This window comes from Canis aureus, chromosome X, assembly GCF_053574225.1.
Source record: "Canis aureus isolate CA01 chromosome X, VMU_Caureus_v.1.0, whole genome shotgun sequence".
Lineage (NCBI taxonomy): Eukaryota > Metazoa > Chordata > Mammalia > Carnivora > Canidae > Canis > Canis aureus.
Window position 1 is genome coordinate 6,150,310 of NC_135649.1, and position 26,885 is coordinate 6,177,194.

Genomic DNA, 26,885 nt, shown 5'->3' on the forward strand with positions numbered 1-26,885 from the left:
TCACGCGTGCTTCTCCTCCGTGGTTGCTCCCTCTGCCTGGAGCATCCTTCTTGCAGACAGCCTAGCTGCTTGATCCCTCATCTCCTTCAAATTTTCCTTCAAATGTCACTTTACTAGTGAGGCTTTGCCTGACCACCCTACAGACAATAACAAGCAACTCCACCTTGCCTTATTTTTGTCCAGACCGTGCCAGCCCACTGCCATTCTTTATTCGGTTATTTATTGTCTGCAAGCTCCACCAGGGCAGGGGCTTAGAATTCCGGAGCCACCAACAGGGGCTTGGTATAGGTATCTGAACAAATGCATGAAAGGCGGGTCCTTTTAGATGAACGAAGGGCTGCATTGAAGGAGAATGGCATTTGGGCTGGTCTGCAAGGAAATGTGACTTTAATGGTGAGACGAGGGAAGGGAAAGGCTTCCAGGTGTAAGGCATAAAACGAGCAAAGGCAAAGAGGCAGAAAACTGCTGGTTAAGGACTGGTTGCATCGCAAATCTTTGGAAACTGCTGGAAAGATTCTCAGGGCAGCTCCGCTGCAAGGGAGTCGCCCCCCAACCAGTTTGCGAGCCTGGCGGGTCAGCAGCGCCGCGCTGCTCAGCGCTCGCCCCGCGGCCCCGCGGCCCCGCCCGCAGTGGCCGGGTCACGCGACCGGGCCTCGCGAGCCAGGAGGCCCCGCCCCTGGGGCGGGGCAGGCACGAGGCACGCAGGCGCACTAGCATTCCGGCCGCGGTGCTCCGGCTATTAGGGCCGGCCGCGGCCGCTTCGCGCAGAGGGCGACGGCGACGCGGGGCCCGCGGCCGGCCCATCGGTCGCCGCCTGTCACCATCGCCCCGGAGTGGCCTCGCCGGGGAAGAAATGCCGCCGGGCGGTTGGTGCCTGCTTTGCTTTGGCCTGGTCCTGTCCTCCGTCTGCGCCTCCACTGAGTCTGCGGCGCCCAGCAACTTGACCACAGGTATAACCCTGGCCCCGCGCTCAGATTGCGGGCTCTACCTTCTTCTGTGCCTGCAGTCGTCCTTAACTTCCCGTCTCTGTCCCACCTACTATTCCTTCTAACATCCATCCTTCCTTTCCTCCCTCTCACTATCCTTTCTTTCCTCCCCCGTCCATCCTTCTGTCCCTCTCTAAATTCTTCTTTCCTTTCTTCTCTCCTTCCCTCCCTCCCTCATCCAGGCTTGAGGTCATACCCAGAGCTTAATTCTGCCACCCAGGACTGGGGCTTCTTCTGTGCATCACTCTCACTCTCCCTGAGGCACAGAGCCCTTAGTCTCTCACTCTCTGGCTTGGTTGGCTGGGCTGTCCAGGGTGCAGGGGCCAGACTAGGGCCACTCAGTACCCTAGCACCAACATGGGTGGGGGAAGTTCTTTGTCACTGCAGGTGATCTCACTGAAGCTCCTCCCTCCTGTACAGCTCCTTTGAATGTCCTTCTGATCATCGTTGATGACCTGCGCCCCTCCCTGGGCTGTTATGGGGACAAGCTTGTAAGGTCCCCAAACATCGACCAGCTGGCATCCCACAGCCTCCTCTTCCAGAATGCCTTTGCCCAGGTATGTCTGGGGACCTCTAGGTGTGGCTGTGTACCTTGTGCCGTGCATTGGGGGATGGGGTCCTTTCAGCTATGGTTAGATGGCACAGATTGTGCCTGGCATCTCTTTATTAGAGGGAAGCATAGTCTGGAAAATGGCGGTAGGGAAAACCTGGTTGTGTGAAGGCAAACAAGCTTGTGCCTTCAAGCTCTGCACAGGTTGTCCCTTGGCTCTAACATGCTCAGGATGGTTCTGCCCCAAAGGGGATTGCCTGAGAGGGGAGGAGTGTTACAGAATGCCACTCTCAGGTCTGCTAATTGACCTCAGGTAAGCAGCATGCAGCTTGCCATGGTGGCCCTCCTCCCTGGGCCCCCTCCCAGGGCTGCCCTCAAGACCCTTGCCTGCACTGTGCATCTGTGAGACACCACCACACAGGACACAAGCGTCTGCTGGTTTGAGGGCCCGAGTGCTTTCATGCCTCTTTGTGGGAAGACTTTTTCCTGGCGGCTGGGTGAGGCCGAAATCCCACTTGTTGGCTTTGAGATCTGCATGACTCAGCTGCCAAGCTGTTTTGCTGAGGACTCTTGAGGTTGCCTGGTTACCTTTTAGCATCCAGACTGTATTTGCCTCTGAGGATGTTTCTTTCTGCTTCTGCTTCCTAACAGCAAGCAGTGTGCGCCCCGAGCCGTGTGTCCTTCCTCACTGGGAGGAGACCAGACACCACCCGCCTGTATGACTTCAATTCCTACTGGAGGGTACATGCTGGAAACTTCTCTACCCTCCCCCAATACTTCAAGGAGAATGGCTACGTGACCATGTCGGTTGGAAAAGTCTTTCATCCTGGTACTGTTTGCTGTCCAAAATCTGGGGTCTTTTGTGTTTTGTGCCCAAGGGCTGGAATTCCTCTCTGGGGGATTGGGCTGTCTTTGCAGAGGCCTTTTTGGGCTGGGTGGACACCTCATTAGGCACTGCTGTTTTTTGTACAAAATACTATTTCTCACCTTAGCTTCATGTTCTCACCAAAAGTGACAAAGGGTAGGAGGACTTTCTTCTTTTGGCAACTAGTCATGGTGCTGTTTGGTTCCTTTGGCTTTTTAGGCAGAAGGACGGCGCTGGCTGGGGAGGTGGCTGTGTTGGGTTCGAGTCCAGCTTGCACCTGGCCATCTGTGCCCCAGGATCCTTATCAGTAAAATGAGGCCAGGGTGGCTGTGGGGATTATTCCAATAAACAGGCAGCTGCCCACTGTCTGTGAGTTAGGTCAGCATGCGGAGTGTGAGCCAGTGCTCAAGGCCTGAAGGGTGCCAGGGGCCACTAGTGCTGACTTCCAACACTGCCAAAACGAGAATGCCAAATTTAAAAACCTAAAAATTACTGAAGTAAGGCATGATTATTTGACAAAAAGCTGGGGAAAAAAGCAAAGTTTAAACTAAAGGGTATGAATTTCTTGTAATTGCATCACACCTAGGGGGGCTGAATTTTGATGTCCCCTTCTTCCAGGCATATTAGCTGGCCGATTTGAGATTTTCCAGTATAGACAATCTTATGTCGTGAATGTTTTAAACAGACATTTCCCCATATGGCTCTCCCTTGTGCAAAGACATTTTTCCCAGCAGCACAGTAGTCTCACACACAGATACGCTATACTTTGGTTCCAAGTTGATTTCAGGTCCCCCCCCACTCCCCGCCGTCACACATGCTGCTGGGATGAACATCTCTGCAGGTAGAGGGGACTAACGGACACTGGCACCAGGGATCCGGGCTCCCGGGTTCCAGTCCTAGCTCTGCCACTTCCTAGCTATGCAGTTGACCTTGGGTAAGCCATTCTTCCTCTCTGAGCCTCACGTTCCTTCTCTGGAAAATGAGTCATAGCTGCTTTGGTTTTAGCGAGGGAACAAGATCTTTGCCTGCAGTCCTTGTGCAAACACGTTTTTCAACTGGGTCTTTGTTCTCAAGACCTTGTGTGTGAGGCAGGGACCTGTTCAGGAGAGACAACAGCCACCACCAATTGATTGCCAGGTACGAGCCAGTTCCCATCTGGCCACTCCTGTAAACCCACCTTGCTTGCTCTCCTTGGCAGCAAGCAAGGTGGGTTTTTATCATCATTATCATTATCAACATCATCATCATCATCTCCTGAGGAGGAACTTGAGGCTTATGGGAGTCATGTAGCTTGCCCAAGGCTACGTGGGTCATACGGGGCAGTGCTGAGATTTGAACCCAGGCCTGTCCACCTCTGGTGCCCTTTCCCCTGTGCTTACTGCGTTGATAGGCCTTCCACCCACTGTCCCCTGTCCCTCCAGTCCTGCCTGGTCTCGTGCTTCCTGTTGGAGCCCCAGTGGTCATGATGCTGGTGATGCTTTCTCCTGTGGTTCTACCTACTCTACCCTCTCTGCTCCTACTCTCTCATCCCCCTAGGTTACACCTCCCCTCAGATCTCGCACAAGCCTCACTGACTCCTCACAGCCCTCACTGCCCCCCTCCCTTGACCCATCACCTCTGTGGCTCCCCCACTTGCACGGCTCTTCTGCTCTCTAGACAACTGGCTATCCTTCCATAGTCTCACTGTTCTTTTCTTTTCCTAAATAGACTGTAGACTGCTGAGCTTAGGGGTGGGTTTCTGCTTCATGAGTGAGCACTGAACCTGGGGTCCCAAGGCATGGGCTTGGGTGCCGGCTCACTCATCTATGTGGTTGGAACCAGTCAAGGCACCCACCTTCCCTGGGCCTCCCCTTCACCACCTGGCCCATGGTGGTGCTGCTGCCTCTGCTCCTTTTTGTAGGGTGGCAGAGAGGCCCCATCGAGGGCTCTGCAGGGCTGCATTGCTGTATGGCCTGGCTGATTCCCCCTGCCCCCCACCCTGCTTTGTGAGTGCCTTGCTCAGAGCCTAGAGTTAATTACCAGGGCTTAAGGGCTAGGTCAGATGCTTAGTACCCAAATAGAAACCTAGAGAGTTGGCTTTCAGGGGGATTTCTCATCATCTGCCTAAGCTCCTGATTGTATAGATGAGGAAACAAGTCCCAAAGAAGGAAAGTAATACTTCTGTTGTCATTCACAAAGTTTTATTTTGGAGCGGGGAGGGCATTGAAGGGTCCTTCTTCAGATTATATTTAATGACTTTCTTTTTTTCCCCCTTAAGGAATATCTTCCAATTATAGTGATGATTCTCCATATAGCTGGTCTATTCCACCTTATCATCCCTCCTCTGAAAAGTATGAGAACACCAAGGTAAGGATGTGAAAAAGGTACTGTTCTGAAGAAGAACTGCTTTTTTCCTGTCAAGCAAATAAAGGTTAACTGTGTATATACCACGTATTCTTTCGAGTTGGTTGTACAGTGAATTTTGTGGGTTTTGTCTGTGATCATGACTTGACAGAGACAGGTGTTGGGAGCTTTAACATTAGATCCATTGGGAGAGGCGGCTTCATTTTAGAAGCTGGTGGGTATGCCTTATTCTAGAACCTTATGCTCTAGTGTGTAAGACTCATGTAATGGCTCCTGGGTGCTTAATCTCTCTGGATGATGCTCTCTGCTGAAGGTTATAGGGGATACCAAGACCCAGAAAGGAGAAGAGTGACCTGTCCTCCAGGAGCCTTGGCCCACATTAGGAGAGAGGCATGCATACATCTGTCTGCCTGGCTCAAGCCTAATGTATTTGATCAGGTGCTGAGACCTTTGATGGGTTTTTTTTTTTAATTTTTATTTATTCATGATAGGCACACAGTGAGAGAGAGAGAGAGGCAGAGACACAAGCAGAGGGAGAAGCAGGCTCCATGCACCGGGAGCCTGACGTGGGATTCGATCCCGGATCTCCAGGATCGCGCCCTGGGCCAAAGGCAGGCGCCAAACCGCTGCGCCACCCAGGGATCCCATGATGGGGGTTTTAAAATTCTAGAGCATCATGGAAAATAAAGGAGTCTACAGGGAACTTCAGTCTTGTTTCAGAGGAACCTCTAATGTAGAAATGAAACTAAACCTCACATTTGAAACATTCAGAAAAGCAGTTGGAAAACTGAGCTAGGCCATTCTCCTTGGAGATTTTGGAGCAAGTGGAGAGGAGCACACATGTAGGCAGGGTGGTGGGGGTGATTGGTGGGGTGGAGAGGAGTATTCTAAATTCTTGACACCTTTCCATTTCAGAATACAGCAAGAGCTGAGGGCTCTGGCCTCTGGCTTATGGCTTGGGCACCACCAGAATGCAATTGGAAAGCCCTGTCTCAATGCTTTCATTCCCTGAAACCTTCTTGCTAGTTTTTAGTGACTTCACTTACAAATGCTGGCTTCTGTCTTCATCCCCCACAGTTGTCCTCAAAGCAGCAGGTCTGACAGTCCCAGACCCCTGTGAATGCTGGAGATCCTGTGTACCTAGAGGGCGAGCAGGACCTGTGTGGCAGGTGCTGGGCTGTCCTGCCTGAGGGCTTGGTGGCCAAGGCTGGCTGATGAAAAAACCCTCCTTTTTGAGATGGAGCAGTAGCTGCTACTGCCCTTGCATCTTTTTGAGGCTGACAGCATGGTCACAACTGACTTTGGCCTTGTGGGCAACCTGACCACTTTGGGCAGTGAAGCAGTAGGTTCCATCCTGTGCCTGACATAGTTGAGGATCTGGAAATTCCATGGATTGTCACCTTATCCAGTTGAGTGGGACCTTGTCACTCATAAGCCTTAGTTTTTGAAATCAAAGATTTTTTTCCTTTTGTTAAAAAAATGTTTTGAGATATAGTTTATATACCATAAAGGTCACCCTTTTAATGTGTACAATTCCATAATTTTTAGTATATTCAGAGTTGTGCACAGCCATTGACAAAATCAATTTAAGACCATTTCCATCACTCCAGAAAGTGCCCTTGCCAGCCTCTGACAACCACTGATCTATACTCTTGCTGTATGGATTTGCCTATTCTGGACATTTCATGTAAATGGAATCGTACGGTGTATGACCCTCCGTTTGGCTTCATTCGTAATGTTTTTGAGGTTCATTCACATTGTAGCATGTATCAGAACTTCATTACTTTCTTTCTTAAAATATTTTATTTATTTGAGAGCGAGAGAGTGAGAGCATGAGTTCGGTAGACTTAGATTTTAATTTTTCTTGGTGTCTGCTTAGCTCTGAGATTGCTGGGTTATGTAATAACAGCATGTTTAACTGTTTGAGGAACTGCCAGAGTGTTTCCCGTAGCAACTGCACCATTTCCATCCGCAGTGGCCACGTATGATGGTTCCGATTTCTTCCCATCTTCACAACACCTGTCATTGTCAGTTTTAAAAATTGTAGCCATCCTAAAGTGTGTGAAGCAAAACCTCACTGTGGTTTTGATTGGCATTTCTATGATGAACAGTGACACGAAACATCTTTACATGTGCTTGTTGGCCCTTATATCTGTCTTGTCTGGAGAAATGTCTATTCAAGTCCTTTGCCCATTTTTTAATTGGCTTCTTTTTTATTATTGAGCTGGAGACAGATCTGTTTTGATCATTAGTTTGCGTGGGTTTCCTTTAATTAATTATGACCTTGAGACAAAGGATTAGCAGCAAGAAACTAAGAGCTGGTGGTTTTTTGGCCCCTGCCTGGAAAAGAGGAAACGCTTCTCTGCTTTAGTTCTATTTGATGTGTGCCCGACCAGTCAACAGGACAAGGAAATAGAAGGCTGCTGCTGTGAATGCTAAATTCACTGTGTGTGTAACCTTCATGACTTCGATTTCTTGCCTTTAAAGAGCTGACTTTCTATGTTTTGTCTTGAAAGACGTGTAGGGGGCCAGACGGAGAACTTCATGCCAACCTGCTTTGCCCTGTGGACATAGCGGATGTGCCAGAGGGCACCTTGCCTGACAAACAGAGCACTGAGCAAGCCATACGCTTGTTGGAAAAGACAAAAACATCAACCCGTCCTTTCTTCCTGGCTGTTGGGTATCATAAGCCACACATCCCCTTTAGATACCCCAAGGTGAGGAGCTGCCTGAGGGCTGATTGCCCACAGCTATGACGGCTGTGTCATTTGTCAGAGGAGGGGTTGGTGTCGTGTGGCCACATCCTGTCACCTGGTCACCAGGGATGCCTGATGGCACTACTGTACTTAAAGGTGTGAAGATGGGATTCAGAGGTCAAGGCTAGGAAGTAGACTTAGGGCACATAAGAATCTTGTCAGAAAGCGTTGGCTTTCTACCTCCCCACTGGGAGCACACGTTGGGTTGGATGGTGACATTAACATGGAGAAGTGAGTCAGAGCTGGCTGCTGATGGCTGCAGTAAGGGACTGTCTTCGGGGCACAGTTCCAAGGAACATGAAGCCCTCTTCGAGAATTGGCACTCCCCATGAGCCTGGCACATCAGACTCCTTAAACTCAAGGCACTGCATTGTTTGTTGGAACCTTGAATGCTGTGCTTGCATGTCCATCATTTAGAGCAAGTAGTCTCCTCTTTTTAAAAAATCTTTTTCAGTTTTCCCCTGTGATGTTTTCCCTGGGCCTGAGCAGCCCATTCTTTTGACTTTGTAAAGACTGCCCCTCATTTGTGACTGGAGTAGAGAGCAAAAGGCACACTCTTTGATGCTTTGATTGGCCCAGGGGATCTCGCCTTCCTGGCCAGATCTATTCCCCTTTGATGGAGTGTGACTCACTGCTGTTCTTGTGTGGACAGGAGTTAACCCAGCAGGCCTGGCTGCTCTCCTTAGCAAGGCCTGCTTCCGAGGTTGGCCTTGGGCTGGCCGCTGGGAACCTGGATCTTGGGAGAGTTCACTGTGCTTCCACAGTGATGAGCGGCTCAGTGTGTCCAAACTGTTTACATACAGCCCTGCTCTCCTGCCTGGAGTCTGCAGGTTTGGTTGGTGCAGGCAGAGGGTGCCTGGGTGAGCAGCCCCAGGAAACAGCCTGGGTGCCGAGGCTTTAATGAGCTTCCATGGCAACAGGGTTTCACACGCGTTGTCGCACAAGTCATCGCTGGAGGAATTAAGCACATCCTGTGTGACTTCACCAGGAGAAGATTCTGGAAGCTTGTGTCTGATTTTCCCTGGACTTCATCCACGTGGCTCTTCCCCTTGCTGATTGCATTTAGTGGCCATGGGTATGACTGTGCCGAGGTCTGTGAGCATTCTTGGGGAGTTGCCAGACCTGAGGGAGGTTTTGGGAACAGGAAACACCCTTCCACCCTTCCTTTTCCAGCTGGAGGAGAGGTAGAAAGCGGGGACAGGAATAGGAGATTGATCTGGATGAAAAAGGAGAGCTGCTGCTGCTTGGTTTATAGGAAACAAGTGGCATGATTTCATTCCCATTGGTATCTTATGAGAGTGACCTTAGGCCTGACCTTCAGATGGGGGAAAGTACCTGGGGAGTGCTCGTGAGCCACTGTGTAAACGTATCACAGGCTTAGAGAAAAGACAGAAAGATCTGTACAGTCCCAGCCTTGTGCCTTTGCCGGAAGAATGACAACCTGGTGTCTTTATGTGCTTTTCCCCCAAGGAATTTCAAAAGCTGTATCCCTTGGAGAACATCACCCTGGCTCCTGACCCCGAGGTCCCTGCTGGCCTCCCTCCCGTGGCCTACAACCCCTGGATGGACATCAGGCAGCGAGAGGACGTCCAGGCCTTGAACCTGAGTGTGCCCTATGGCCCAATTCCTGTGGATTTTCAGGTACCAAGGATATATGTTGGGGAAATCCTGGGCACTTATGGCATGATGTCATTGGTGACACCACTTTTCTCAGTAGACACCACTCCACCCATCGTGTTGTACTAAGAATCTTCTCTGCACTAGGTGTCTTGGGAGGGGCTGGTGCAGGGGGTGGTCTGGAGGAATTCAGGATATGGGAGGTGCTGGTTGGATACAGCCTCCCAATCCGTGTCTCCACTTATGAAGGAGGGCATCTGGAGATTTGGTGATCACTGGATGTGGGCACTGGGGTAGAGAGGAGGCCTGGACAGCCCATCGCGAAGTCGTGGGGAATACTGTTTAATTCATGTGACAGTTCAGCAGCTATAGGGGGATGGGCAGGCTCCTCTGCAGCCCAGAATTTTGGTTTGCTGGCACTTGCATGACCCTTCTGTGGGGAAGCCTACACAGGCACCCGTCACTCTTGGGTGGTGGCTTGGTGATTAGGGCCTTGACACACAGGGAGCTGGGGCACCATTGTGGCCAGTGCCATCCAGCTGTGACATCTGATGTCCCCTTGCCATCATGCGGAGGTGTAGTAGCCATAGAGAATCCTCAGCTGACTCATCACTCACCTTCTCCCCGGAGTACAGGAAACATGCCAATCAATGCTCTTTGCGGAGTATTCTACATGCAGCCCTGCATACTATGAAATATTATGTTATTAATATGTTACTATTGCGAATATTCTAGTAGGCAGCAGTGGAAGATAGAGGGCGGTGTTTTTAAAGGGCGCTTCCTGGACCACTTGCCTCTGAATCCCCGTGAGGGCTTGTTGGAAGCGCAGAGTCCTGGCCCCACTCAGACTTAGGGAATTGGGAGCTGGAAGTGGGGTCTGAGAACTTGAATTCGCAAAAGCACCCCTGGCAATTCTGATGCACACAGAACTTGAAAATACTGCCATAGGGTAAAGTTCAAAACAGAACAAAATACACAGGCATGTCTTGCTATTGAAAGCTGTTGGGGCAGCTGCTGGTAAGGGGGTGGCCCCTCGTATCTGTTGGACTCCCAAGGTTCCCATGGTGGTAAGAGTCTGGAAAGGGGTGGCTTCATCACGTCGCTCTGTCCCTGACTTCTCATAGCAGGGGTTCTGAGAACAAGGTGGCTCAAATGGCATCTCCGAGGCTACACCCGGATGCCTTGTTAGTGACAGTCACTTAAAATATCCCTTTAAAATGGACTGTGTCCCGGGAAGGGTGCTTAGGATTTTCTGTGTGCCATCTCCTTTGCAGCCCCTGGAAACGGAGTGAGGTACGTGTCCTCCCTGTCATCCAGGTGAGAAAACTAAAGGCAGGGAGGGGTGGTGACTTGCGCCAGGTCATACAGTTGGTGCCAAGGGGAGTCCGAATTCACCCCTAGAAACATGTAATGCCAGAGCCTCGTGGTTGGTCTTGTCCATTCTAAGCAGCCTGGGTTCGGATTCCCGTTCTGCCCCATGCCAGCTGCACAACCTCTGGCCAATCCCTTTACCTCTCTGAGCCTCAGCTTCCTCATCTGTGAAACGGGAATGAGATGGAGAGAGGTTTCCAGTGAGGAGCGCAGCAAACCTGTGGAAGCACCTAGGATAGTGCTAGGCTCCCTCAGAGGCCCTCATCATCCCGCACAGAGCCCCGAGGATCTCCCCACTGTGCCTGTGTGCTGCCCCTACAGTCACCATAAACTTGAGCTCTGCTCACTGCTCCCTTACAACTTTGGGTGTCTCTGTCCAGGTCATGTTTTCCTGTGCTCTTGAGTCTCTCAGTTCTGCCCTCTTCAGCCTCCAGCCCCTTGCTCTACTCCATGGGAGCCAGTGACCTCAGGGCCTACACTCGGGGCCCACTCACCTCCCAGGCTGGCTCCTCCTCGGTCACCACCCTGACCACAGTCTCTTCTCACCACCCTTTCACCTCATGTACATGGTCCCCAACACGCCTCCTGAGGACTGTGAGGGTAGACCTCTCCTTACCCCCTGACTCTGGGTCCCCTCTGCACTCTGCTCCTGAGTAGGTGGCTTACTGTTCTCACCAGGCCCTCGGCACACATGTGTACTGATCCTCGCCCCACCTGCAGCGCCCCGACCACAGGATGGTCTAGCCCCCACTCTGCTCTCAAGTCCAGGTCCTGAGGCTGCTGGAGTAAAGGCCTGCAGCCACGAGGTGGAGAAACACTTCTAGGCCTGGCCTCCAGCACAGCAACCCATCCATGTGGGCTCTCTTACCTGTGTGACTGCTCTGAACCCCTGCCGCTCCCCTCCGGCCCCTCACACCCCTCTTCACCATCTCTCAGCAGATGATACCATGCCCTCACAAGCCCCGCAAGGAAGAAGGAGTGAAATGTGGCCTCAGTGGGCATTCGTTCCTCATCTGCCTCTGCCCAGCCTTCTGCCCCCCTCAGCCCACTCAGCTCCCTCACCTAGGTCAGCACTGTCCTCTTTGGCAAATAAAACTCATCCTTATGGGTCCTGACCTTCCCAAAGTCCCTGCCACTTTCTCACTGTTGCCCAGTGCTGCTCCTCCTGGACGTGTCCTCCACTCGGGCCCCCTCCGCATGGCACACCCCTCTTTCTGTGTCTAGTTAGAGGGTGCTGCTCCCCAGGGTCAGCCCCTAGGTCCCCATTCTGACCTTTCTGCCCCTCGTCCCCAGCCAAGCCCTGAGCCCCGCTGTAGATAACTCCTGGAACTACCCCTCCTGTCCCAGCCTTGCTCCTGATTGCAGACATGTCTATCTACTTGCCTGTGAGGGTCATTGCCAGGCTGATGCCCATGGAGACCTCCGCTTTGCAGGCCCTTTTCTCCTTCCTCCCACTTTTCCTCCTTTTCTCCTTCTTCCCCCTCCCCCTCCTCTCTTGGTGCTCCCCATGCCATTGAATGGTGCCACCAGCTGAACGAGAAATCTAGAGTCACCCTTGGGGTCCTCATCTCCTTCCCTGCCAGCTCCCTCCACTGCCCACACTCCTTGATCTCCCTACATTCCTCTTGGGTCCCTACTGCCCTCTTGCTCCATTAGCACACCTTTCAGGACCACTGAAAGGTGGGGGTGTGGGTTTGATTTGTTCATTCAACAAGTGTCTGTCGAGCTCCTCCTATGAGTGCAGTGCTGATCTAGTGCCATTCATTGTGAGCCCTGGCAGGTACTCTGGGCCATTGTCAGATTCTTACGTGCAGCCCAGATCTCATCACCTTGCCTTGAGTAGCCTCAGCGCCTCCCCTGGCTTCCAGCTGGGGACCTCCACTCCTTGAGTGGCCTCATCAGGTCTGTATTATGTGGCCCTGATGTGCCTTTTCAGTGTTCTCATCCACCTCTTGGCCTTGCCATTTGATCCCAGGTATGCCCGAGTCTTTGGTGACTCCATACCAGTCTACGTGCAGGCACTGTTTAGAGCATCTCACCCCCGCTGTCTGACTGCCAGCACCTTTTTTCAAATGCCACCTCATCTGTGAAGACTTCCCTGATTTCCCTAGCCTGACTCTGAGGACTCATTCTCCTATGTCATCCCTGGGTCCCATCAATAGCGTGTGTTTACTTGTCTCCATGCCTGTGCCCTCACTGGATGAGTGGCTCATTGAGGTCGAGGACGACGTCTGCTTCTTACCTTATCTCCAGGGACCATCACAGGAAGTCGGGCATACCCTTGAATAGGACACAGTCACCCTGACAGGTGTATTTGGTCAACAGAGAGACCAAAGTTCCCCAAGTTAGAGACCGAAGACCTCTACCAGAAAGTAGAAGTAGGCCAGAGTTCATCGTAATCCTTCTAGAAGATTAAACGGGCATTTTTATCTTTGCCACAAGGGGAGAACAGGTGAACTGCTGACTGCTCTCCCTCTGGTGGTGACACAGAAGCCAGTGGGTCCAGCTGATTAGATGGGCTGGGCACATAGCGGAAGCTGGGGTTGGTCTGGTAGCTTGGCAGCTCCCTTGTTTCTCACCCTTGGTGGGGGTTGGGGGGAGGTTCCTGGTTTTCTTTGATATTTGTGAATGAGGCTGAGAGGAGAGTCAGCCCAGAAACGATGGTGGCTTTTTACATCAGGGCTTAGCCTGGCTGCTCCGGAACTCTTTCTGGGGTTTAGAGACCATGCAGGGTGTGCTGCTCTCTTATCCTCCACTGTTCATCTTCTGCCTGCTGGGAGTTTGTTACATATGAGCCTCACCTGACAGCCTCAGTCGAGGATAAGCAGTTGCTGTCCCCCTGGGTTAAAGAGTAGTCAGAAGAAAGACCCACACCCATGGCTCACTTGTGTTCCTTGAAAACCCCAAGTCCTGACCCCCAGTACCTCAGAATGGGACCTTGTTTGGAACTAGGGTCATTGCTGATGTCATGAGTTGAGGTCATACTGGAGTGGTACAACGGGTGTCCTTGTAAGAGAAGGGATGCAGGAAGAAGGCCGTGTGGGGATGGAGGGAGAGAGCATGGTGGTAGGCCACAAGCTCAGGACAGCCGAGGCCACCAGGTGCCAGCAGAGGTCCCCAGTGGCAAGCCCCTTCCTCAGAGCCCCAGGAGAGAGCAAGGCCCTGCCGAACCTTGGATCTCAGCCTCTGGCTTCGGGAACTGGGAGATGGTGGATTTCTCTTATCTTAAGCCCTCCAGCTTCTGGTCCTTTGGGAGTGAACAGAGCTTTGTGGGGTCCTTGGCACTGCCCTCAGCAGAGTTTGGAGTGACTGGGGGATATGTTTCAGTTTATATGGTCATCTCCTGGGACCCATAAGAGTAGGTGAAAGAGACAGAAAGGGAAGGTAAGTGGCCCATCCATCTGCCATGACCTGTGCCCTTAAGTGAAATAGGATTTGCCTAGAAAAGAATATTCCTTTTGGATTTGCTGTGGACCCTGGATATCACCAGCAGCGTGCAGGCACAGGGACACAGATGGCGGGTAAATGTGCTCTGTGTTTTGGCTGAGAGGGTCAAGGGCATCAGTGGAGGAGTGCCCAGGTGACACTCTGTATGTGCCACTGTGGTTCAAGTTACACTCCTCTGCATGTGCCACCGCAGTTCAGGTTGCACTCACTCGCCTTCTCCTTTCATGTGCAGCGAAAAATCCGCCAGAGCTACTTTGCCTCCATTTCATATTTGGATACGCAGGTTGGCCACCTTTTGAGTGCTTTGGATGATCTCCAGCTGGCCAACAGCACCATCATTGCGTTTGCCTCAGATCACGGTAAGCATTTTTCGTGCCCTGGTGCCACTTGGCGCATCTGGACTTCTCCATGAAGAGTGCTTTTCTACATTGCCTTCAACACAGGCGTGTTCTCTTTTGGGAATCAGCAGTGCCCCAAGTCTGGGGTCTTGGGGTGCTTTTATGATGGTCTTGTTAGTCCCAGGAGCTCTCTCCAAAGAGGCAGGCCTCTTTTGGGTCCAAGGAGCATTGTGGATGCTTGGATGGGGACCTCATAACAACCAACCGTTTTTTCTTGGTGAATTTAGCAGGAACCCTCTTGGGTGGAAGCCCTTTTAACCCATGCTTCTTTTTTTAAATTTTTTAAATATATTTTTTAAATATTTTATTTATTTATGCATGAGGGACACACACACACAGAGAGGCAGAGACACAGGCAGAGGAAGAAGGAGGCTCCATGCAGGAAGCCCGATGTGGGACTCCAGGATCACACCCCGGGCCGAAGGCAGGCGCTAAGGTGTTGAGCCACCCAGGGATCCCCTTAACCCATGCTTCTAATCCAGAGATTTGGAGGACTTTTAGTTCTTCTTAGGAGGATCCAGAATAATCCTGGCAGGGCCCAACAAGGCCCTCAGACCTGATTTCACTCCTCCACCCCCAGTCCCAATACTCTTCCCCAAGAGCCTGGGGCTCATGATGCTTTGTCTGTTTTGTGGCAGATTCCCACTTCTTCCAAAAATTGAAACTATTTTTAAAAAACTCTTCTTTATTTGAACACTTTTTTTTTAAAGATTTATTTATTTATTTATGATAGTCACAGAGAGAGAGAGAGAGAGAGAGAGAGAGAGAGAGAGGCAGAGACACAGGCAGAGGGAGAAGCAGGCTCCATGCACCGGGAGCCCGACGTGGGACTCGATCCTGGGTCTCCAGGATCGCGCCCTGGGCCAAAGGCAGGCGCCAAACCGCTGCGCCACCCAGGGATCCCTATTTGAACACTTTTAACATGCTCAAGAATAGAGAATAAACAACCACCCACTCCCAATGGTCTGGTCTCATCCTTATCCCTCCCCACCCCCCCATATTATTTTGAAGCCAATCCCAGGTGGTTCAGGTTTCTGAACATTCTCTCTAAAAAATGTAGGTCTTTTAAAGTATAACCATACTGCCACTATCAGACTGAGAAACAGGAAAACAGTTCTTTAATGTCGTAAACTATGCAATGGGACAACAGTAGATCTTTACAGTCACCGTAAAAAGACAAAAGCATCTGGGGCATATAACATAGGGCCAGAGCACCCTGCCCTTTTATCCCACCTGCGCGGGGCTAACTGGTGCTGACAGGTCTGGGGTCCATTTGCCAGCCTTTGGTTGTATATACAGGTAGCTGTGGGGTGTGTGTGTGTGTGTGTGTGTGTGTGTGCGCGCGCGCGCGCGCACGCGGACATGTAATGTATAGTCCTGGAACAAGGCAGGATCGATTGTGCTTATAAACAGTTTTGTCTGGCAGCCCAGGTGGTTTTCAGTGGTTTAGCGCCGCCTTCAGCCCAGGGCGTGATCCTGGAGACCTGGGATTGAGTCCCATGTCAGGCTCCCTGCATGGAACCTGCTTCTCCCTCTGCTTGTGTCTCTGCCTCTCTTTCTGCATCTCTCTGTGTTTCTCGTGGATAAATAAAATTTTTAAAATAATAAATAAACAAACAAACAAACAAATTAATTAATTAATTAAATAAATAAATAAATAAAAGTTTTGTTCACTAGTTTGCTTAACGTCACGGACAGTTCTCCGTGTGATTTCTCACAGGCCTACCTTAAGCATTGTAAAAGACCCACGTTATTTTGTTATATACGCCGGTGTCATAATGTCTCACTGTCTCCCTAATGGTTTGCCATCCATTCCTGACCCCTCTTGTCAGGGCCCAGTTTCCTCTTCCAGTGTTAACACAATTCACTGCACCCATGCAGAAGGCAAGGCCCACTCAGAGCTCTCTGCTCTAAGGCAGCTGCAGTGCTTACAAATGACCCTTCCCAGATGGCCCTTCTGAGACTACCTCCAAACCATGAAAGCCTTCTCAGATCCACACATGGTAGCTTGATGTGGCTTTGCTTATTTTGTAACATGGAAATACTCAATGTGCAGTCTCTGGCTTTTAAGTTTCTATCAAAAAGGGTGCTCCAATGCAACATTAGGAATTTTCAGCATGGAGTGTTCAAGCTGTCTTTTGTAAGGAAGGTTTTCAATCAGGGTTATGACGGTTATGTTTTTCATCAAGGTTAAGGATCTGGAATCAAGGTATATTCTTTTGGTCTGTGGTATATTTTAAAAATTGAACAAGACATTCTTGCCTTTCCAAAATGTGCATGATCGTGACAGTGTCATGGCTATTATTTGGTGGCACACACCCTCAAGTGGAAACCAGCACCTGTGGGACTTGTGTCCAGAGAGGGCAACACGAGACAAGGCAGTGATGGTGCTGGCTGGTGCCATCTCCACGAGCGCCTTTCAGTAGGGGTTGGCACGTCTGCAAGGGGTCCCTGGTCCCTTGGAGCCCAAGCTGGGTATGAGCATAAGTTGCTTGCTAAAAGAAGATAGTTCTGTTTGGAAATTCAGTATGTTTTTTGTTTTTCCTTTTAGAGGTTTCTTCATTCGAGACAAATAACTGACTTCAAATAAAGCAGTATTTAGGGGAATTGCCCTTTTTCTGGTACTTACAGAGGAATTTCTTCTATATGATTGAGATTTTGTTTCCTCTGTTTTTTTTAAAGATTTTATTTATTCATTTTAGACAGAGGGAGAGAGCAAGCGAGGAAGCATGAGCAGAGGGGAGAGGCAGAAGCAGAGGGAGAAGCAGGCTCCCCGCAGAGCTGGGAGCCCGATGTGGGGCTTGATCCTGGGACCTGGGATCATGATCTGAGCTGAAGGCAGATGCCTAACTGACTGAGCCACCCAGGCGCCCCAACTTCCTCTGGGTTTTACAGCAGGGAATGTAATGTGATCTAAAGTGAACAAGCTGTGATATCATTGTTTTCTGTTACCCTGTGCTTTTCCCAAACCAGGATGGGCACTGGGTGAACATGGAGAATGGGCCAAATACAGCAATTTTGACATCACGACGCGTGTGCCCTTGATGTTCTATGTTCCCGGGAGGACAGCTCCACTTCCAGAGGCAGGCGAGAAGCTTTTCCCTTACATCGACCCTTTCAATTCTGTCCAGGAATTGATGGAGCCAGGTATAAAATACTGCCGGAGCACTATTGCCTAATAGTAAACTGCTTCTACTTTACCTGTGAACCACCTTCCCAGGTCATGGCCCCGGGGCTGGCCTGGCCCATCTTCCCTTCCTGTCCAGCATCGGCATTCCTGAGTACCTGGGGGTCAGGGAGGAGTGGCAGGGCCAGAGCCAGCAAGCATGCCCCCTGTCTGCGAGGAGCCCAGAGGATGGGAGGGATGAAGGAGTGGGCGACACCCCCAGGATGAGGGGCAGTGACAGCCGTGTGCTCCGAAGCTCGGAGAAGGGGGGCAGACCGTGCCGGAGTGGGGACTGCCCCCTGACAGAGAAGCGCCACTCCACTCCCTACATGCTCCTGGCAGGGACTCAGCCCTCTGTGAGGGAGACATTTGCCATCCTGGCAGCTCGGAGTCTGGTGAGCCACTAGATCCATAAAGTCAGAGCCAGGTGACTCTGCTTCCGGCCTCCCCAACAATGAAGGTCAAGTTCACTGTGACTTTGGCACGCAGGTCCATCCCAGCCTCGAAAACGACGCTGACGCCCGTCTTCTCTAGGCTGAACCCCCACCAGGCCTGCAGCCATTCCTTTGTGGTAGCAATAGGCCCATGCTTGTCCTGGTCTCTCCTTCCAAAAAGCTCCCATGTGAGAAAACATTTCCAGAAAGGGCCCTGGAACAAGATACCCCTTACTGCCTCATGTGGTGACCTGTGTAGGTTCTTTGTGAGTTGTTTCCCCAAGGTGATGTGCTCCATGCAGAGATGAGTTGTGTACTTCAGGCTACTTTTGCTTTTTTTTTGAGTACTTTTTCCCACAAACTCAGCAAAATCAGATTGCCCCCTCTCTGGACTTCTGCAGTCAATCCATCTAAATCCATTTAACATCTAAACCTTACCCTTTAAAAAAAATAAAAAAAATAAACCTTGCCCTTTTTTTTTAAAATGATGTTTCTTTTTTTAAAATTTTTATTTATTTATGATAGTCACACAGAGAGAGAGAGGCAGAGACACAGGCAGAGGGAGAAGCAGACTCCATGCACTGGGAGCCCGATGTGGGATTCGATCCCGGGTCTCCAGGATCACACCCTGAGCCAAAGGCAGGCGCTAAACCGCTGCGCCACCCAGGGATCCCAACCTTGCCCTTTATATTGATTGCCCTTTATATTGATTCCTGTTGATTATTATTATATTTTTTGGTTCTGGCCCATCATCCTGACTTTATTGGATCTTTCCAAGTTTCCTCCATGCGGCCTAATTTTATTTTCTCAACATGATTTTTGTGTGCCGTGTGCTCTGTCTCCTTTCAGGTCATTGGGTAAAAGCTTATACCATTTTAAGGCATGACTATAGCCCTTTGTTTGCTTGGAGAAATCTGCCAGGTTGAGAATGTTTTCTGAAACTTTGTGGGAGTGGTGTTCAGCAAGTCATAAATTCATTTCCCTGCACTGTTCCCAGTTTATTCCCCAGTTTTGTCTCTAGCCCCCGTCTCTTCCCTGAACTTTGGATTTCCAATAGCCCGTTGCCCTCGGCCAGTTCGGCATGCTCAAGCTAAGCCTCTGGCCTTTCAGCAACAGCCTCTCACCATCCTTCCTCTCTCAGGGAATGGCCAGAAAACTGTACCCTCCTGACCCCTGCTTGTCTCCCATCCACCATGTGTACAAGGTCTGTCAGCAAGCCTGTCGCTCTCCATTCAGTCCAGCCACACTGCTTGTCACTGCCTCATGCAGCCACCTTGGACCACCCCACCACATCTCCTGCTGGGGTTCTGCACCTGCTTCCCGAGGTCTTCCTGCTTCTGCCCATGGCCCCCTGGAGTTCATCCTTCTCACAATAACCTAAGTGATCCCCTTAAAGTCTGAGTCAGGTGGTGTCACAGCCCTGCTCTGGAGCCTCCTACACTCCTGTCTCACTGAGTGAGAGTCCTGATGGCTGACAGGGTCTTGCGTGATCTGGGCCCCTGTTTCTTCCTGAACTTATCTTTTTACAAGCATACTGGGTAGTTGTCTTGGGCAGGACCTGACAGTATGGATATATCTCATGGCTTCCCCATGACTGGATTCAGGGTCACTGTTTTTGATGTGTGCACTACCTGTGAGATGGTGTGCTCCCATCGTGTCACGGTGGGGATGCTTCTTAGGGGCTTTGACCATCATCCGCGGTGCCGCATTTGGTCACCCGATTAAGGCGGTCAGGTCAGCCAAGTCTCACCATCTTAAAAGTATCTTTCTTAAGCTTCCTTACTTTTTTTCCTTTTTCTTTTACTTACTAATCAAATGTATAGGAAATGAAACTGGGCCATATCAAGCAGGATCTTCAAGATCCAGAAAGGCCAGAATGAGGGCCCAGAACTCAGATCAGTGTTAACAGGAATCAGTATAAAACATAGGATTGAGACTTTAAAGATGGATCAACCACCATGAGATGTCATTTCATACCCATTTATTTATCCAAATAAATAGAAACCTGCAGCACTGGCCTGGTGCAGAAAAATTGGACCCCTCCTCTGCTAGCAGGGAGGAAAAATGGTGTAGCCCCTGTGGACGGTGGTTCAGTGGTTCCTCAGAAGGTTAATCATTAAAATTACCGTGTGACTTGGCCATTCTGCTCCTATGTAGATGCCCCAAAGAATTAACATAGGTATTCGAACAGAGACCTGCACGGGCATGGTCATAGCATTATTTGTAGTAACCAGGAGGTGGGATCCACCCAAGTGTCTGTTGCCGGCTGAGCGGAGAAACTAGATGTGGTCTCCCAGTATAGTGGAGTGTTACTCAGCCTTAGAAAAGGCAGGACCTTCTGATGCTGGCCACAGCCTGGGTGACCCTTGAGGACATTGTGCTCAGTGAAAGAAGCAGTCCTAAAAGGACAAATAGCGGGTGGTCCCACTTAGATGAGGTCTCTCGAGGAGTCAAATTCACAGAGACAGAAAGTAGGACGGAGGGTGCTGGGGGCTGGCAGAGATGAGAAGGAGACGGAAGGGGAGTGTTTAATGAGGGTGGGTTATAGTGCAGGAAGGTGAGAATGTTCTGGACCTGGATGGTGGGGATGGCTGCACAACGATGTAGATGTTTTCCATGCTCCTGAACCGGATGCCCCAGAACAGTGAAGGTGGTAAATGTGAGGTTGTTGGTATTGTGCCACAACCTAAAGGGGGTGTGCTGACATCCAGAAGGGCGTGATCTGTGGGTGGGGGACTACTGAGTCTGAATATCCTGTCCCTCAACGGATTTTTACCCAGTGGTAAAAATCCAAGCTTCCATTGGTGATCCTTGCCTGAATCAATGATTCCAGAATTCCCATAGTTTTTAAAAGTGCCCCCTGGCCATTGGGCACTTTTGTTTTGCATCCTTCTGTTCGGTGAGGTGCTGAGTTGGTGGTGTTCCTAGACTCTCTTGGGCCAAAGATAAATGCACAAGAACAAAAGACAACCCAGGAACCCAGATGTGCTCCCTTCTTCATCCTGTGAGCTGTGCAGGCTTCTGTAAAGCAGTCCATTCAGCCACATCACTTCCTCTTTCAGGCCGGCAAGTCACGGACCTCGTGGAACTTCTCTCTCTCTCCCCCACGCTCGCAGGACTCGCAGGACTGCATGTTCCACCTCGCTGTCCTGTTCCCTCATTTCACGTTGAGCTGTGCCGAGAAGGCCAGAACCTTATGAAGCATTTTCAAGTCGAGGACGTGGAAGGAGACCCGCACCTTCGTGGTAATCCCCGTGAGTCTATTGCCTATAGCCAGTACCCCCGGCCTGCAGACTCTCCTCAGTGGAATTCTGACAAGCCGAGCTTAAAAGATATAAAGGTCATGGGCTATTCCATACGCACGATAGACTATAGGTACACTGTGTGGGTTGGCTTCAGTCCCCATGAATTTCTGGCTAACTTTTCTGACGTGCATGCAGGGGAACTGTATTTTGTTGATTCTGACCCTCTGCAGGACCACAACATGTATAATGACTCCCAGGGCAAAGACCTCCTCCGAGCATTTGATGCCATTTTTCTTGCCAACCACTGAGGAGGGCATATATAATGTACTCCCTTCCAGCCGGGGAGAGCAAGAGTTAGAGGTGGTTATTTGGTGATTACCCATAATACTGGAAGCAACCCGAGGGCTAGGCAATCAAAGCATGTGTCAACAGTTTGGCCTAAGAATATGTAATAGCCCAACCTCTTGATTTTTTATTTATTTGAGTCTTTATTAATTTCTGCTTGGTAATCAAACTGACCATGGCTATGCTGAACCATTCTTTCCTTTTTTGGACAATCACAGTTTATTTACTGAGTGGATAAATGTAAAGTGAGCAAATGAAAATTGTCATGCTTTTAGCCATCAGGACCATAATAACCAAACACAATACCATACTCAAGAAATGCTGTAATTATCTCTGGAATTTAGTGCATTGTTCAAAGTTATCGTATGTCACCTTAGATGTAACACTAAGTCCCTGGTTCTTTTGTTCATAATTTAATAATCTAGCCCAATATATTCAAAAATTATGTCAACGTTTCAGGTTTCTTTGTAAAATGTGAAGTTAAATAATAATGCTAGATGCTAAGGTCTTAAAGTCTTGTCTTCAGTTTTCATTAGTGAGATGGCAAAGTTTCAAAATCCAAAGCTAAAATATGCATGAAGTGATTAATGTGGAGTTTATATGTCAAATAATAAACAATGCCCAGCAATCTAGAGGGATGAGATATATGAGAAATTCAGTTAGAAATGTTCAGAGACTTCTGGCCCAAATAATACTTTGTTAGCAAGTTATATAACCCTTGACTGCAAAGATCACCAGTTGAAAGGCACTGTTTATTCACAGTGGAAAATGTTTAAACCCGAAACTGTATCCATGAACTGTTAGTGATCTCTTTCTTCGGGAATGGTTGGTTGCAGGTATCCACTTATCCAGGATGCAGGAAATATTCTACTTTTAATTGCTGATTAAAGACGACACTCATTTTACCAAATTCTAAATTATTTCGAGAATTGTGAAAACTTCATTTAGTGTAAAATAAGGTAATTTCTTCTATTCCTCCAGAATAAAGTTCTGTATTCCCTAAGTAATAAAGTAACCAGAAAGGCAGGTGGTAATTATCATCAGCTTGGCCTACAGCATTTTCAAAAGGACAGGATAGTCACAACTCATATTTCTAACACATGGAAGCTGATCAGTGATCAGTAGTCATCAGATGAGTCAGCCACATTCTAAATAAACATCTTACCCAGCCCTGTATCAAAGTAATTTCTAGTACTTCTCCTTTACAAGAACTTCAGTGTTTAAAGGTAAATGCTTGTGAAACAAACTGCAGCAAATTAGATTGTTTAAGTGTATTAAATTGTAACAAAAAAGGCAAGATATTATAGTGAAAGAGGACTCCACATCAGTAATTTCAGACAGTGTTTTTAATAATTAGCCCACAACAGAGGTATATATGGTAACACAGCGATCTTCAAAGTGATTAAGTGACTTAGTGTCCTCGCAACAGCAGATTCTGGTTGAAGAGTGAAGGGCCCTATTCATCTCTCCTGATCCCGAGGCTCATCTTTCTTCTGGAAGTCTCAGCTTTATTTGTAGATGGGTTCCCTGGGCCTTTTATTTCTCCTCCTTCATCCTCTTTATCGCTCTCATCACTTCCGCTAAGATTTTTACAATCTGGCCTGTAAATTCCTCATGACATATTTTCCGTGTATTTAGCTTTATCTCCGACTGCACAGTTATAATGATGAGTTTTAACACAGGCTTTTCTTTCACATCCATTTGTGGCTCCTGTTGGCTGCAGTGTGTACCCTCCATCATCTTTTCTTGCTCTACTTCTTGAAGCAAAGTTTTAGTATCAAAAGTCTCCCAGTGCTGCTCCTGCAGAAGCTGTAAGCTGCACTGCACCAGAAGAGGGAAGTGACAGATAGATCTGGGGCCGGGTCTGCATGGGGCGCTTTTGTGTGCCGATCTGTCTGTACTGGAAGCATGTCTATCTTGTCTCTTCTCCAAGAGGACACAGTGTCAGAGTGCTAGAGCTCTCCTTCCTTAGCTTTTAGTTTCTCTTGGCCCCCCTTTACAGATCTCTCCTGTTAGGAGCAAAGGCTGTATTTCTTGTTCAGTGGCTTGCTCTTCCAAATCATCTCATGGGTGATGGATGTTTTCTGGTATGGACACTGAACCCAACATGGAGCCGCATTTTGTTTTCTTTTGCACGTCTCCCACACACATCGGGATGAACAACCACTTTCTGCTTTTCAGACTCAGCGCTGACCACGTTCCTTGTCCTGACTTGGCCTTAAGTTACCATGTCTCTGTTGCTTTGCATAGTCTTTTTCCTCCTGCTGAGCTGGACAGCTTTTCTTGACAGCCCTCCAGTCACCTCATTTGTAGAAAGCCTCATTTCACTTGAGCAAGGGTTTTGGCATCCAGTTTAGTTGAAACCAGAACCAGCGAGCCCGGAAATTTTGAGGGCCCTGTGTCAGTGGCTCACAAACGCGAGGGTACATCAGAGCCACGTGAAGACTTGCTGAAATCCAGCGTGCAGGGCCCCACCTATGAAGCTTCTGTGGCCCGTGGCGGGAGTGGGGCCTGAGAACGTGCGTTTCCTGAAAACACCCGCCGCTCCCCCAAAGACCACACTTTGAGAATCACTGCCCCTAGGTGTGTGCTGTCCAGTGGCTGCTAGATGTACGTGACTAATGTCAATGAATTGAAATGCAACAAATGATTCCAAAGCAGAATCTCCGTGAGGCTTGCCCTGTGTCAAGTGCTCATCAGCTTTAACATGGTGGGTGCAGAGCATGGATCTAGAACCTTTCCATCGTGGCAGAAAGCGGAACGGAGCAGCCCTAGACTAACTCGGAACATGAGCCGGGTCCACCTGGCTGTTGGCAGGTTCCCCCCGGGGAGAGGCTGGTTCTCCGCCCCGTGGTGGCAAAGACTCATGCAGAGACCTGTGCACAGGCCCGCCAGGGCTGTCGGGTCGAAGCGCAGCGCCTGGAGCGCCCTCCGACCCTCGGCCCCCGCCCCCCAGCTAGTGCCATCTCCATCACCAGCCCTCTTACCTCCTTCCCACACAGCTTACCGCCCTCCCTCTTTCCTCCCTGGCTCCTGAAGAATCCACGTGTCTTCCTGAAGTCCCTCTTAGACCCCGCCCTCTGCGAACACCGCCAGTGCCTATTACGGGGTCCACACCGACCTTCGCTGAGCAGTCAGAGTCTTCCCTGGCTCCACCAAGCCCCTTTCCTTGGCCGACCAGCGTGCGCGCTGGTCCCTGACTCTCCTTTGCCGATCCCTACCCCCCTGCCCGCCCTAGACTGTCCCCTCCCCATCCCCGTCCCATTCACGATCATTCTCCATGCCCAGCACCTCCAATAGGCTGGCGGTCTGTGACCCGAGAGTGCGTCGAGGCACGAAACGAACAGGAACATCGCTAAAGAGTCCCGTGGCCACTTTGGAATAAAGGTATCTTTTTCTGAGCACAGAGTTAATGCGTTAATTGCAGAGAGATGGGCAAACAGAAACGTGGTAAAAGGGAAGGAAGTGCATCAGTACTTTGCCCCCAGATGGTCACTTAATATCTTGCCTTCTTTGGGGTATGAATTATTTACATTGCTATGATCATCCCATGTTTTATCTCACAGTTCTACATTCTTCCTTTTCTCACTAACTATGATAGGTGGTTACTATAAATTTCTGCAAAGATGCTTTATGCTGGAGGTATTTTTTTTTTTTTTTGCATGCGTAGCTTTATCATGATTAACTTAACCTTCTTTCAGTGACTGAAAATCCTGCTTATTTCCAAATTTGCAGTATTGTACATGACGCTAACGAACGACTTTTGGAATAAAATGTTTTCATGTATTTCAAACTACTCCCTTAAGCTGGTCTCTCAGTGCCCAATTGTCAAAATCTCTGTTTGGCCCCTCTCCCCACTCTCCTGCTACTTTAGGGCAGGAAAATGAAAAATAAAGCAAAAAAGCATACAAATAACAAAAACCATAAAACCAAAAAGCCGCCACCCATAATGATGATGGGCGAAAGTGGTATCCTGTTTGACATTCTAACTCTTTGCTTATCAGTGACCTTGATCATTGTTCTCTCTAGAAAATCCTTGGGCATTTTTATTTCTAGTCATGTGACTTTGTCTTTAAATTTTGGCTGTGTGTTTTACTTTTTAAAAGAATCAAACAAATTACTCTTGACCTGCGTGATTTTGTTTTCCTATTAAATATGGAAACCTTTCCCAATCTGGAGATTGAATAAATATCCATTTTCCTTTGCTGTTTTTGTGGTTTGGTTTTATACTTCATCTACCTACTGTCTCTTCACCCCATTATCAGAGTCATATATGCTCATTGGATAAAATGTAGAAGGCATGGAAAATGGTGAGGATGAAAAGAAGAGCACCCTCCAGAATACAACCATTGTGACATTCGTGTGCATTTCTCCCTGTTCTTTTTCCTGTCTGCACACATATGCACACATAACGACATCTGTACCTTTACATAGGTGCAGTCTTTCGCATCTAATCCTTGCTTCTGTGATCTAAGGTAACATTAGCGAGGTGCCTGGGTGGCCCAGTTGGTGAAGCATCGGACTCTTGATTTCGGCTCAGGTCATGATCTCAGGGTCGTGAGATCCAGCCTCTACATTGGGCTCTGCGCTCAGCACAGAGTCTGCTGGTCCTTCTCCCTCGGCTCCTCCAGTCACCTTGCTCATCACTTGGCACACACCCTAACACTTTTTAAAAGATTTGATTTGTTTACTCATGAAAGACACAGAGAAAGGCAGAGACATAGGCAGAGGGAGAAGCAGGCTTCATGCAAGGAGCCTGATGTGGGACTCGATCCCAAGACTGCAGGATCATGCCCTGAGCCAGGGGCAGGTGCTCAACCGCGGAGCCACCCAGGCGTGCCACACCCTAACATTTTTTTTAACTGATTAAGACTGGGTATCTACTCAAATCATTAAAAGCAGAGATTGGAACAGATAACTGTGCACCCATGTTCACAGCAGCATTATTCACAATAGCCAAAAGGTAGAAACAACCCAAGTGTCCATCAGGGAGAGAACGGAGAGACAGAATGTGGTCTATCTGTACAATGGAGCATTATTCAGTCTTAAAAAGAAAGGAAGCTCTGACGGATGCTACAACATGGATGGACCTTGAAGAAACCAGGCACAGAATGATGAATACTGTATGAGTCCAATTCTGTGAGGTTCCTAGAGTAGTCAAATCCACGGGAACAGAAAATAGAACGGTGGTTACCAGGGGTTAGGGAGAGGGGGGCATGGGGTTTAGTGTTCAATGGGGACAGTGTCGTGCCTCACTGTGTGAGGGGCTTTGGATATCAGTTCGCAAGTGAAGCTTAGCCCCTCCTTGCCCAAGTCCAGCCTACAGCCTACAGGCTATGGCTCCTTTGATTGGGCTTTGAAT

General features: G+C 49.4%; 2 protein-coding genes across 11 annotated transcripts in view; both read left to right on the top strand.

Moving 5' to 3' along the window:
- Window positions 1-26,885, top strand: part of LOC144308514 (uncharacterized) — a 310,115-nt gene that overhangs the window by 20,228 nt on the left and 263,002 nt on the right. The window lies entirely within an intron of this gene.
- IDS (iduronate 2-sulfatase) lies at window positions 723-25,729 on the top strand. Of its 2 annotated transcripts, none has more exons than XM_077888209.1 (9): window positions 723-950; window positions 1,407-1,543; window positions 2,188-2,365; window positions 4,659-4,747; window positions 7,261-7,461; window positions 8,971-9,141; window positions 14,168-14,294; window positions 17,307-17,480; window positions 21,050-25,729. In XM_077888209.1, exons 1-9 carry the CDS (start codon window positions 854-856, stop codon window positions 21,484-21,486), a joined length of 1,611 nt encoding a protein of 536 aa, XP_077744335.1. In that variant the 5' UTR covers window positions 723-853; the 3' UTR covers window positions 21,487-25,729. The 2 variants fall into 2 exon arrangements, with proteins under 2 accessions (XP_077744335.1, XP_077744334.1); XM_077888208.1 differs by having other exon boundaries at window positions 724-950; window positions 20,996-25,729.